Genomic DNA, 10,428 nt, shown 5'->3' with positions numbered 1-10,428 from the left:
CTCGGGTCACAGGATGCGGAGGGAGGCGGGCAATGGGGTGTTGCCAGGGCTGGCAGGGCCCTTGGTGCCAGCTCTGGTGGAAACCCCCACCAGCATCCTGCGCTAGCGCCACCCTGCACAGTGTCTGCTATCTTTAGGTGCCTGACTCCACACGCACAGTCAAGGCTTCGGTAGAGCCCAGGCCTGGGGTAGATGGCGGGCGCTGCTCCCTCAGGACCGCGCCCTGGCTCCTGGCCCGGACGCTTCGCGGTAGGGTCCAGGGTTAATAGCGCGGGTCCAGCCCTGCGGCTGCCCCGGGAGCGTCGTTAGGGTCCAGTGTAAACGCGGGGCGGGGCAGACCCAGGCCCCGCCCCCGTCCCCGTCCCTGCCTCCCGGGCGGGGCACGGTGGCCCCGGGGTCACTCCGGAGTCAGTCCGGGTGCGGGAGGCAGGTCCGGGGCACTCCTGCGCCCGAAGCCTGCGGGGGACCGCGCCGGGAGCATGGTGAGCTGGCCGGGGCCGGGGCCGGGGCCGGGAGGTTGGGCGGGGGCCGGGGATCGGTGCTGCTTTTGGTTTCGGTCCGCCGGCGGCGGCGGGGCCCGTGGGCTGGACTGGGCGGGGGCGGCTCCGCCGGGGCCCTGTGCCCCCCAGCACCCCCTCCCCCGCCGGCAGGTCCCTAGAGGAATGGAGCCGGAGACCCAGCCGCCCCCTGCCCCCGGCCCTGGCGGTGTCTGCACTAGGAGCTTTAATCTGGATTCATCTTTGTGGGGGGGGGGGGGGAACCCGGGAGCCGATACCTTGACACCCTCCACCCCCACCCCAGGCGCTTGGGCGGGGCTAGGGGGGCAAAGAAGTGGGACCTGGTGATTCTGGGGGATGGGCATCTGCACGGTCTAATCTGGACTGGGACCAATCTGCAACTTAGTTTCACCAGTAAGGGGGGGCCAGCTCCCAGGACTTTCCAGCCCTTCCCTGAGTCCTTGGCTTTAACCTTGGGCCGGGTAAGAGGATCCTTCCTGCACCCCCAGCAACCAGGGCTGGGGATTTTCTGGCCTGGTGCCACCCCCAGAGCTGGGGGCTGCCAGCAGGGCACCTGCACCAGGCTTGTGTAGGTGCAAGGTAGGGGTGTGTGTGTGTCAGGGGGGATGTCCCAGATGCCTCGATTCTGGGACACAGGACCCCGTGCTGTCTGTGTGTGCGTGCCATGTGTGTCCCAAATGCCTTGGTTTCAGTGTGTAGGGCACCTGGATTCTGTGAGTGCGTATACGTGTCTGTGTGTAGGACACCTGGGTTCTGTGCATGTGTGTCCCGAATGCCTGGGTTCGTGTGTGTGTGTGTGCGGGCATGTGCACACACCTGTCCCAGGTGCCTGGGTTCTGCATGCATGTGTGTGCGCACTCATGTGATCTCAAGACGCCTGGTTCTGTGCTCAGCCCCCTCGCTCCCCGCCAGGCCGGATGCATTGGCGCCACACACCCCTTCCTCCTCTCGGCAGGAGACATCCGCTGACTTTGGCCTCCCTGCCCAGAGGGGGGACTCTTCCTGCCCCCACTTAAAGCTGGAGGGTGAATGGAGCACAGGGGAAAGTGAGTCACAGCCTCAGGGGATTTCTGAGGGGAAGCTTGCAACACTGGGACCGCTTGGGGTGCCAGGGCCAGGCCTCTGCCCCAGGGAGGTTTGGCCCAGATGGAGCTCCCCTGGGGGTTGCAAGCTTTCCCCAGTAATGCCCTGGGAGGTAGTAACCCCTTCTTGGCCACAGGGGGAGAACAAGGTGACCCAGTGCCAGCAGGAGGCAGAGGAGGTGACCCAGATCATGCAGGACAACTACTCCAAGGTGCTGGACCGTGAGGGGAAGCTCCAGGATCTGGACAGCCGGGCTGAGGAGCTGCTGGACATGGTACTAGGGCTTGGGGGGGATCCATAAGAAGAATCACCTTCTGCCATATAGGTCTTAGGACACACAGGAGCCACGCTCTGGCTGTGGGCAGCAGGGGGTAGGAGTGTCCCCTGCTGGGATGGTCCTTGTCCTGGGGACCCCTCAATGAGTGCTGAGAGCTTTGCACAACAGTGCCCCGATGCCGTGAGCTTCCCCAGAACAGTGCCCCAGGGCTGTGAACTTCCCCTCAGCAGTGCTGTGCATGCTGATGACCTCCTCTGGCCTCTGCCCACAGTCTACCACCTTCAGCAAGACAAGCAAGACGCTGGCCCAGAAGAAGCGCTGGGAAGACCAGAAGCTGCGGCTGGTGCTGGCTGGGGTCGCGGTGGGTGTCCTGGTTCTCATCATCCTGGCTGTGGCCTTGGCCCTTTCACTGCCTGGCGCTGGGACCCAGGTGTCTGGGCAGGCCGAAGTCCGTGCCTCTGCCCCCACCAACGGCAGCAACTGACTTCTGAAATACAACCACTTCTGGTGTGGACTTTGCCGGTGGGGGTGGGACCTGGAGATGCCATGCCCCCTTCCCAAATTGGCCCCACCCACCTGGGAGCAGGGGGTTTGGGGGGACTATCAGCTTCCCACCAGCAGTGCCTGGCCTAGTCCTCCCCCCCCCCGGTGGTGCCTCAGTTTCCCTTGCCAGGGCCCTCTTAAGTGAGCTTTCTCCCACCAGTGCCTTAATACCACCCAGTCAGGACTCTGGCACTGAGAGCTTCCTCACAGCAGAGCCCTGACTAGGAGACCTCAGTACTTCAGTTTCCCCAGCCAGGGCCCTTGAAGCCTGTGACCTTCCCCAACAAAGTGCCTTGATAAGCGCTCCTGAGACAAAGTGCCCCTGAGCCAGGACCCTGGTGCTGTAAGCTTAGCCCCAGCAGTGCCCTAGTTTGGAGGCTTCGCTGGCTCAGTTTCCCTACCTAGGGCCCATTGAAGACTGTGAGCTTCCCCACTAGCAGTGCCCTGGGAGTGTTTCGCCAGAGCCTTGACACTACAACCTTCACCCTACCAGTGCCTCAGCCAGTTCCCCCTTAGTGGTGCCTCAGTTTCCCCACCCAGGGCCCAAGAAGGCTGGCAGCTTCCCTAGCCCAGTACTGTGAACTTCCCTGGGACGGTACCCTAACCTTAACACCCCTCCCCCTGCCGTGAGATCCCAGTGCTGCGAGCTTCATTAGAGCAGTGCCCTCAGCCCCATGCTGCCCTCCAAATAAAAGGAGTTTTCTAAGCTAGCATTGTTTGTCATGCTGGGGCCAGGGGCAAAGATCACCCGGATGTCTGGGTCCTTTTTCTGGCTTGGTCAGTGCCTCGCTGGCCGTTTCCTGTTGGAGTTTCCCTTCTGGACAGCCAGGAGAAGAGAGGGTCTGGGATGGGGGGGGAAGGGCTGGGTTCTGCCTCCCCTGCCTTGCTGAGGGTCCCCCAGGGCTGTGAGCTTCCCCCGAACAGTGCTGCGGAGCTCTAAGCTTCCTCAAAACAGTGCTGTGGGGCTGCAAGCGTCCCTAAAACTGTGTCCTGGGGCTGCGAGCTTCCCCAGAACAATGGTCCAGATTTGCGAGCTTCCCCAGAACAGTGCCGCGGGGCTGCGAGCTTCCCCAGTGACGGCGCTATAGACTCTGCCCCACTGGCTACCTTCGGCGCGTTCTCATTGGCTCTGCACTTATTCCCAGCCCCCCGGCTCCAGCCAATCGCGGCTCTCCCTGCGCACTAATTGGCTGCCGCGGGCCCTTCTTGCCAGCTTATTGGCTGCCACCGCCCCCGGCCGGGCCCTGCGGGCGCTGCGGACTCACGGCCGGAACCGAACCCGGAAGCGGCTGCACGGGACGAACCCGATGGCGTCCTACTTCGACGAGCACGACTGCGAGCCTGGCCCGCCCGGCCCCGCCCTGCTGCAGCTCGCCCGGTCCGCGGGGGTCCAGTTCGGCGGGAGCGGTTCCCTGGGCCCTGGCCGGGATCGGGGCCGCCCCTTACACATCTTCCGCCCCCCTTTCCAGGACGCTGTTCCAGGGCCAGGAGCTGGACCTGAGCTCGCTGGATGCTGCGGACTGGGACCAGCGCCTGCCTCCGCCCGCGGCCCGCCGGGTAGTGCGAGACCTGCCCGCTGTACGCATCACCCCCGCCCAGGCTGGTGCGTGCTGCGAGCTTCCCCCCAGTAGTGCCTCTCAAAACTCCGGGGGCCCAGGCTGCCCCACCCCCAGGCTCTCTGGGGCCCAGGGGTCCGAGAGAGGAGGGTGGGGGCACTTTGTTCAGGGCTTGAGGGCGCAAGATGGGATTGATGGCTTCTCTCTGCCCTTCTGGGGCCCCCAGAAAAGGGACTCAAGTGCCCCGTGTGCCTGCTGGAGTTCGAGGAGGACGAGCGTGCTCAGAAAATGCCGTGCGAACACCTGTTTCACTCAGCCTGTCTCCTGCCCTGGCTGGGCAAGGTGAGTGCCGGGGCCGTGGGGCATCCCCCAGCCCCTCAGCTCTTGGGGCACCAGCAGTAACCCAGCCCTGGGTGGCTGAAGGGGGATGGGTGAGGGTCTGGCCAGGCTGTGCCCCCCTTGGCACTGGCACAGAGCCCTTGGTGTGCCCCCCACAGACCAACTCCTGCCCTCTGTGCCGTCATGAGCTGCCCACAGACAACCCAGAGTATGAGGAGTACAAGAAGGACAAGGTGAGCAGGATATGGGGGATACTAGGCCCCCAGGGAGTTAAATGGGGGGGTGCCAGTGCCCCTCACTCCCAGACAGGTGCCGGGATGATGGTATAAGTGGCTGGAGTGGGCCAGGGGGCACTGGTGGGTGTGGGTGGGGAAGTCTCTGCCCACCACAATGCCCCACCTGATGTGTTGTAGGTGCGCCGGCAGCAGCAGGAGCACCGTCTGCAATATCTGCATGGGGCCATGTACACGTGACGGCACAAGCCACAGCCCAGCCCTGGGACAGCAGCCAGCAGTGCCCATTAAACCCATCTCTGTCAGCCAGCAGGGAATGCTGTCATTCCTGGGCAGGCAAATGGGGCAGGGAGTCAGGGGTTGGCATAGCCAGGACTTCTGTCCACCACATAGCAACCAGGCCTCAGGGCCTTCCCCTCCATAGCAACCAGGCCATAGTCCCTCTCAGAGCAACTAAGTCTCTGCTGCCCCTTCCTCCCCCCCCCAAATAACAACCAGGCTTCAAGGTCCTGTCCCCTCCCCATACAACCAGGCTCCCTGGCACAGCACCAGGCCTCAGGGCCCTGTGTCCCATCCCCACAGCTACCAGGTCTCAGGGCCATCCCATCACCCCATAGCCACCGGGCCATAGACCCCCCACACAGTGACCAGGCCAGGCCTATGCCAATCTGAGTTTCTTTATACACGTTCAATAGAGATATAAAAAAAGGACTAAAAAAATCCCCAGGACCCCGGACCCCGCTCCAGACCCTTTGGCAGGGGGTGGGCAGCCCCTACCCCGTGACTGTGGGCTGGACGGCAGCTGGAGCTGGGGAAAAGCGCCTCCAGGAGGGAATCAGCCCCTCATGTGAGATCAGGGAGGGAGGGTACTGCACCCTACTGCCTGGCTGGCATGGTCCCCACCCCCAGCCATGCTCATCTCTATCCCTCCCAGCCCCAAAGGACCTAGGAGCATGTTGGCACTGGTGGCATGAAGCTGGCATGACAAGGGAGGGGGCTGGGCATTCCATAATACTGCTGGGTCTCTTTAAAAATGACCCTTTTTTGGTACAAAAGAACAAAAAAACCGGGGTGGGGTAGGGGTGGAGCTAAAGTGGTAGGGGGCAGGGCTATTGCAATGGGGCATGGCCAGGGCACTCGGGGGCAAGGCCAAGCCCCGCCCCACCCTCAGATCATGGCAATGCTTTCGGGGTTGCAGTTGAGGTGGGTGGAGGTACTGCTGCTGCCGGGGGACTTGCAGCCACGAGCGTGAGCCCCCTGCAAGGCGGCCACCAGCGTCTCACTGCTCACGGCCCCGAATTCATAGCTTAGCGTGCCGTAGAAGATGAGGATAGCCAGGACAAAGGCCCACTCGCACAGTGCTGCCACGTGCTGCAGCACCGGGCTCTCGTGGATGAAGAAGGCCCCGCCTGGCACCAAGCTAAGGAAGCCTCAGGCCCAGCATTTGCTCCCACCAGGCCCTGGACCTGACCCGCCCCCTCCCACTGCATGGAGCATTCAGGATCCCTCCCACCTGCCCCGAGTCCTGGTGCCTGCAGCAGAAGGATACTGAGGACAAGGGTGACTAAGGCAAGGGCGGTGAGGGCAGCACGGGCATGGGCAACCCCCAGGTCCAGGGCAGAGGCAGCCATGTGGTAGGTGAGCACGCACTGCAGGCACACAAAGAGCAGCCCTGCCGGGAAGGCGATGCCAGCCCCGATGTAGTGCAGTGACTTAGCATGGTCCACCTGGGGGATGGAAGGAAGGGTTCATGAGGATGGTATCCCCCCAGCCTGGCACTTGGTAAATCTCCCCTGCACCACGCAAGACTGGCACTTTATCCCACCTGTGCTCAGCCAATCATGCAACCTCTGCACCCTAGCACTTGGCACCTCCCACCTGTCAGGTGTCCCCTTAGCCTGGCACCCAAGCCTGGCATGTGGTACCTCCCACCTGCACCCAGGCAGGTACCCTTTCGTTTGAGCACTTGATACCTTCCACCTGCTGACAACTACAGGTAAGTACCCCCTTAGCCTGGAACTTCATACCTCCCACCTCCACCCAGTCAGGTGCCCCCCCCCCAGCCTAGCACTTGGTATGTCTCACCTTGTAGGTGACCCCCCAGCCTAGCAACCCCCAGGCCCCCCCTTAACTGCCCCTGTCCGTCATGTCCCCCCCGCCACCAACAGCCCTGGCTGCCCTCATGCTCTGTGGCCCCCCTCACCCCACGGGCACAGCTTGGCAGGCCCTGCCCCCCCCCCCTTCCAGCCCATGCAGCAAAGTGTTGCAGGCCCCGCACTCCAGCCAGCCCTTGGGCCACACCCACCCCCACTCCCCTTGCCCTTTGCCCACCTGGAAGTTGCCCACCATGACAAGGCCGGCAGCATTAGTACAGCCTGTGACAAGGGCAGTGGTGTTGATCCAGGAGCGCTGGCTCTGCTCCAGCAGCTGCCCGTAGCGCAGGACACAGATCACCACCACTGTGGGTGACACATGGTATCACCTCCCTGCCCCTCCCAGGAGCAGAGACCCCCCCCCCCCAGCAGGAGGGTAGTTACCCCTGAAGCAGTCAAATGGTTATCAAATTTACATAATAATATATGAATGTTGTCCTAAAATGTCATATGAAAGAAGAAGCAGGAGGCATCTATGTGACCCTCACCTCACCCCTATGGACACAGCCTGGCATAGGTAGGCTCCCTCCCTGGTAGTCAGTGTTCTCCCTTTTTTTATTTAGCACTGTACGCACTGAAGCCTACTGCTAACAGCTCTTATATCCCCATTACCCCTCAGATTCTTTTGGAGGTGAAGGCAACTGCTTAGCCTGGGTAAGAGGGTGCAGCTGGGCATGCTGCCCCTGTGGAGCCCCTGCTCACCGTAGGCAGTGCCAGCCCAGGGAGTTTAGGAGCCCTGGGCAGGGGAGACAAATACTCACCCATGAAGGCGCCAACGTTGCCTATGAGGCTGAAGAGGCAGCTCTCGGGGGGATATGTGCCGCACTTGCTGTGGGGGAAAGGAGGGCAGTGAGTTGGGGCATGGCTTAGTGCCATGGCACCACAAAGCCCTCTCTCCCTGTGCCAGGGCAGCTGGCATGCTAATTGCTCCCAGCAGGGGCCTAATAACTCCTCAGCAGGGCCAGATCCTGCCCTAGCTGGTGGCTCCATGGCAGTGAACTCCGACCCCTGGAGTCACGGCCCTGGTGCCCCTCCCCCCCCCCCCCAGCCTCACCTGATCAGGGGGATGTCTTCTAGGGTGCAGCAGGTCTTGGGGGTCCCCGGCTGAGCTGGCTCCGTGGGGCATGATTCATTGTAAGACCTAGAAGGGGGGCAGGAGATGGGTCTAAGTGAGGGGGGGCACAGCTGGGGTGCCCCCTGCCCCTTCCTGGGGGGCAGGGAGGTGCTGAATGTGGCTGGGGGAGAAGGCGATATCAGGTGTGTAGCATGACTCACCAGTTCTCGACAGGGCACACGTGGTGATTCATGACGGCCATGGCATACCTGCAGGCACAGCTGGGTCAGGGGGCATGGGGGGGGCCCACAGTGCCCCCTTGCCCCTCTGCAAATTTTCCCCTCCCGTGGGCATCCAGTCTGGTGGTTGGAGCCTGGATGAGGGAGAACCCCTGCCTTGGAGCCCGTAGGATCTTAGTGCAGGACTGGCTAGACAGCATGTGGTTTTGTGTCAGTCTGTCCCACTCCCGAACACCTGGGTTCTGTGTGTGCTTATGTCAGTTTGCCCATTAGTCACTTGCCAGAACACCTGGTTCTGTGTGCATGTTTTCAGGTCCATCTGTCCTGCTCCCAGACACCTGTGTTCTGTGGAAATTTTTGTGGCTGTCTGCACATTCACTCCTTGCCACGACACTTGGGTTCTGTGTCCTTTTGTGTTTGTCTATCTCCCCCTCCCTGGAGGCTTGGGTTCTGCATGCATTTAAGTGTCCATCTGTCCCGCTCCTGGATGCCTGGGTTTTGTATGGGTTTTCATCTGTCTACCTGCCCCTTGCCAGGACACCTGGGTTGTATATGTCCTTTCCTGTTTGTCTGTCTGTCTCCCCCTCCTGGATGCCTGGGTTCTGTATGTGGTTTTGTGTCCATCTGTCCTGCTCCTGGATGGCTGGGTTCCATGGGTGTCTTCATGTCTGTCTGTCTTATCTGTCCCTTGCCAGGACACCTGGGTTGTCTGAGTCCTTTTATATTCATCTGTCTCCAACTCCTGGGCACCTCAGTTGTGTGTACGTTTCTGCCCATCGGTCCACCTGTCCCTGGCCAGGCATCAGGGTCCTGTTGTCCTTTCCTATCTATCCCCTCCCCCCCCCCGGACACCTGGGTCGTTTTCCTGTCTCTTCTGTCCTCTTCTAGGACACCTGGGTCTGTGTTCTTTTGTGTCAGTCTCTCCCTCACTCCCAGATGCCTGGGCTCTATGTGCATCTCCTGGCTGGCTGTCTTTCCCTCCCCCCCTCCCTCCCTCCCCCAAGACACCTCCCCGGGAGGGGGAGGGGTTGTCCAACCACCCCTGCTTCACTGCACCCCCTCCAATCCCTCCCATCCAACCCCGACCCAGACATGCCTGGTTGGGGGTGGGGCCTGGAGCTCTGCCTCCCATCCCAGAGCCTGTGCCCAGAGAGGGGAGCTGGGGGGTGGGGATCAACCTCTAAGTGCCCCCTTCCATTAGAGCCCGAGCCCAGGCCCAGGCCCCCTCTGCTGGCCGGAGGTGGCACTGCGGGGTGAGGCGAGGACATGGGGTGGGGACGTTACAACCAGATCTGGTAAGGGCCCCTGGGAGTCACTCACACAATCCAGATGCCGGTGATGGAGAAGGCAGAGAGGCTGATGGGAAGGATGATCCAGGCGGTCATGGGAGGGCCGGCAGGGGGGAGCTGGGGGGTTGGGGGGGGCACTGGCTATTGCCCCGCGTCTCTGCCCCGAAGCATCTGGAGGCTGCGGGGGGGTGGGGGGTAAACAGATTGCTGGACAGATGTTGGAAGGGCCTGGACCCCCAAAGAACCAGGCGTCTGGGCTCCTGCCCCTCTACCCCCCAGCCAGGCAGCATACCCAGGTGTCCAGGCTCCCGATACCCAGCTATGCTCTAACTACTCGGTCTCTCACCTCCACCCCTGGGGAAGGGACCCAGGTGCCCGGACTCCCATCAGACTGCTCCCAAGGGCCCGGACGCCTGAGTTCTCGCGGGGGAGAGGGGAGGAGAATGGGGGCTGCACAGTTGGCTTCCCCCCCCCCCAACTCGGAGGGACTAGGTTGGTGCCCACCCTGCTGCAACCACGTGGCTAACGAAGGAGCCCCGGGAACAAGCCCGGCTGGGGGGAACTGGAGACGCAGTTAGTGGGCAGGCCCCCCAGAGTGCCACCCCCACGAGGGAAAACTGAGGCACGGGGCGGATGATGTCATAGCAGCCCCTCCTCCCCCCAGGGTCACAGCTGGGCCCCAGCCAGGCAGGGGACCCAGGCGTCCGGGCTCCTGGCCCCTCATTGCTCTGACCACTAGGCTGTTCGCCCCCACCCCCGGCGGGAACCAGGCGTCGGGGATCCTGTCACGGGACCCCCACCCCTTACCCGGCCGCGCCGAGTCCACACGGGCCTTTAAAGGGCCAGGCCGGCCCCGCCCCGCCCCCTCCCGCGCGGGGCATGCCGGGAACTAGAGTCCTGCCGCCCTCTCCATGGGACTACAACTCCCGGCGTGCCCAGCGCCGCTGTCCCATAACGTCACTTAACGGGGCGGTGCTTGCATAATGAGCCAGCCAAGAAGGGGCGGGCGCGGCTGCCCCCATCCCCCAGCCCGGACACCTGGGTTCTTTGCTGGGGGGAGGGGCATGTGTGTGCCCGTCCGTTTCCCCGACCCCTTGTCTGCCCACACACTCCTGTTCCTCTCATGACATCATTGTGACCTCAT

At 62.6% G+C, this 10,428-nt stretch overlaps 3 protein-coding genes and 1 long non-coding RNA gene across 6 annotated transcripts; 2 read left to right on the top strand and 2 right to left on the bottom strand.

The window, feature by feature from the left end:
- The first annotated feature begins 343 nt into the window (after positions 1-343).
- On the top strand, positions 344-3,131 carry VAMP5 (vesicle associated membrane protein 5). 2 transcript variants are annotated; one of them, XM_014610805.3, is made up of 3 exons: positions 344-482; positions 1,738-1,875; positions 2,150-3,131. In XM_014610805.3, exons 1-3 carry the CDS (start codon positions 480-482, stop codon positions 2,360-2,362), a joined length of 354 nt encoding a protein of 117 aa, XP_014466291.1. In that variant the 5' UTR covers positions 344-479; the 3' UTR covers positions 2,363-3,131. The 2 variants fall into 2 exon arrangements, with proteins under 2 accessions (XP_014466291.1, XP_019341754.1); XM_019486209.2 differs by lacking the exon at positions 344-482 and adding an exon at positions 1,473-1,564.
- Positions 740-1,348, bottom strand: LOC132251360 (uncharacterized). Its single transcript, XR_009463329.1, has 2 exons — positions 1,265-1,348; positions 740-1,222 (listed from the first exon to the last, which is right to left on the bottom strand). It is a non-coding gene; the product is annotated as an uncharacterized LOC132251360 (long non-coding RNA).
- A 525-nt stretch (positions 3,132-3,656) lies between the features above and the next one.
- RNF181 (ring finger protein 181) lies at positions 3,657-4,858 on the top strand. The gene is made up of 5 exons (XM_006275006.4): positions 3,657-3,799; positions 3,891-4,024; positions 4,204-4,319; positions 4,475-4,549; positions 4,730-4,858. Exons 1-5 carry the CDS (start codon positions 3,729-3,731, stop codon positions 4,787-4,789), a joined length of 456 nt encoding a protein of 151 aa, XP_006275068.1. The 5' UTR covers positions 3,657-3,728; the 3' UTR covers positions 4,790-4,858.
- A 352-nt stretch (positions 4,859-5,210) lies between these two features.
- Positions 5,211-10,419, bottom strand: TMEM150A (transmembrane protein 150A). 2 transcript variants are annotated; one of them, XM_019486207.2, is made up of 8 exons: positions 10,092-10,419; positions 9,316-9,462; positions 7,978-8,025; positions 7,757-7,843; positions 7,464-7,531; positions 6,881-6,924; positions 6,099-6,276; positions 5,211-5,958 (listed from the first exon to the last, which is right to left on the bottom strand). In XM_019486207.2, exons 2-8 carry the CDS (start codon positions 9,378-9,380, stop codon positions 5,717-5,719), a joined length of 732 nt encoding a protein of 243 aa, XP_019341752.1. In that variant the 5' UTR covers positions 9,381-9,462; positions 10,092-10,419; the 3' UTR covers positions 5,211-5,716. The 2 variants fall into 2 exon arrangements, with proteins under 2 accessions (XP_019341752.1, XP_014466269.1); XM_014610783.3 differs by having other exon boundaries at positions 6,881-7,008; positions 10,092-10,413.
- Between the last annotated feature and the right edge of the window lie 9 nt (positions 10,420-10,428).

The sequence above is a fragment of the Alligator mississippiensis genome, chromosome 7 (assembly GCF_030867095.1).
Source record: "Alligator mississippiensis isolate rAllMis1 chromosome 7, rAllMis1, whole genome shotgun sequence".
Lineage (NCBI taxonomy): Eukaryota > Metazoa > Chordata > Crocodylia > Alligatoridae > Alligator > Alligator mississippiensis.
The sequence above is the reverse complement of the archived record's forward strand: the minus strand, read 5'-3'. Positions and strand labels throughout refer to the sequence as shown.

Excerpts from the sequence above, each read along its gene's own strand:
- VAMP5 (XM_014610805.3), top strand. Across the intron at positions 1,876-2,149 it reads CTGAGGAGCTGCTGGACATG|TCTACCACCTTCAGCAAGAC; the intron begins GTACTAGGGCTT and ends CTCTGCCCACAG.
- RNF181 (XM_006275006.4), top strand. The coding sequence starts at position 3,729 with ATGGCGTCCTACTTCGACGAGCACGACTGCGAGCCTGGCCCGCCCGGC. Across the intron at positions 3,800-3,890 it reads GCCCTGCTGCAGCTCGCCCG|GACGCTGTTCCAGGGCCAGG; the intron begins GTCCGCGGGGGT and ends CCCCCTTTCCAG. Across the intron at positions 4,320-4,474 it reads TCCTGCCCTGGCTGGGCAAG|ACCAACTCCTGCCCTCTGTG; the intron begins GTGAGTGCCGGG and ends TGCCCCCCACAG.
- TMEM150A (XM_014610783.3), bottom strand. The coding sequence starts at position 9,380 with ATGACCGCCTGGATCATCCTTCCCATCAGCCTCTCTGCCTTCTCCATC. Across the intron at positions 8,026-9,315 it reads ATCACCGGCATCTGGATTGT|GTATGCCATGGCCGTCATGA; the intron begins GTGAGTGACTCC and ends CTGTGCCTGCAG. Across the intron at positions 6,277-6,880 it reads TCATGGTGGGCAACTTCCAG|GTGGACCATGCTAAGTCACT; the intron begins GTGGGCAAAGGG and ends TCCATCCCCCAG.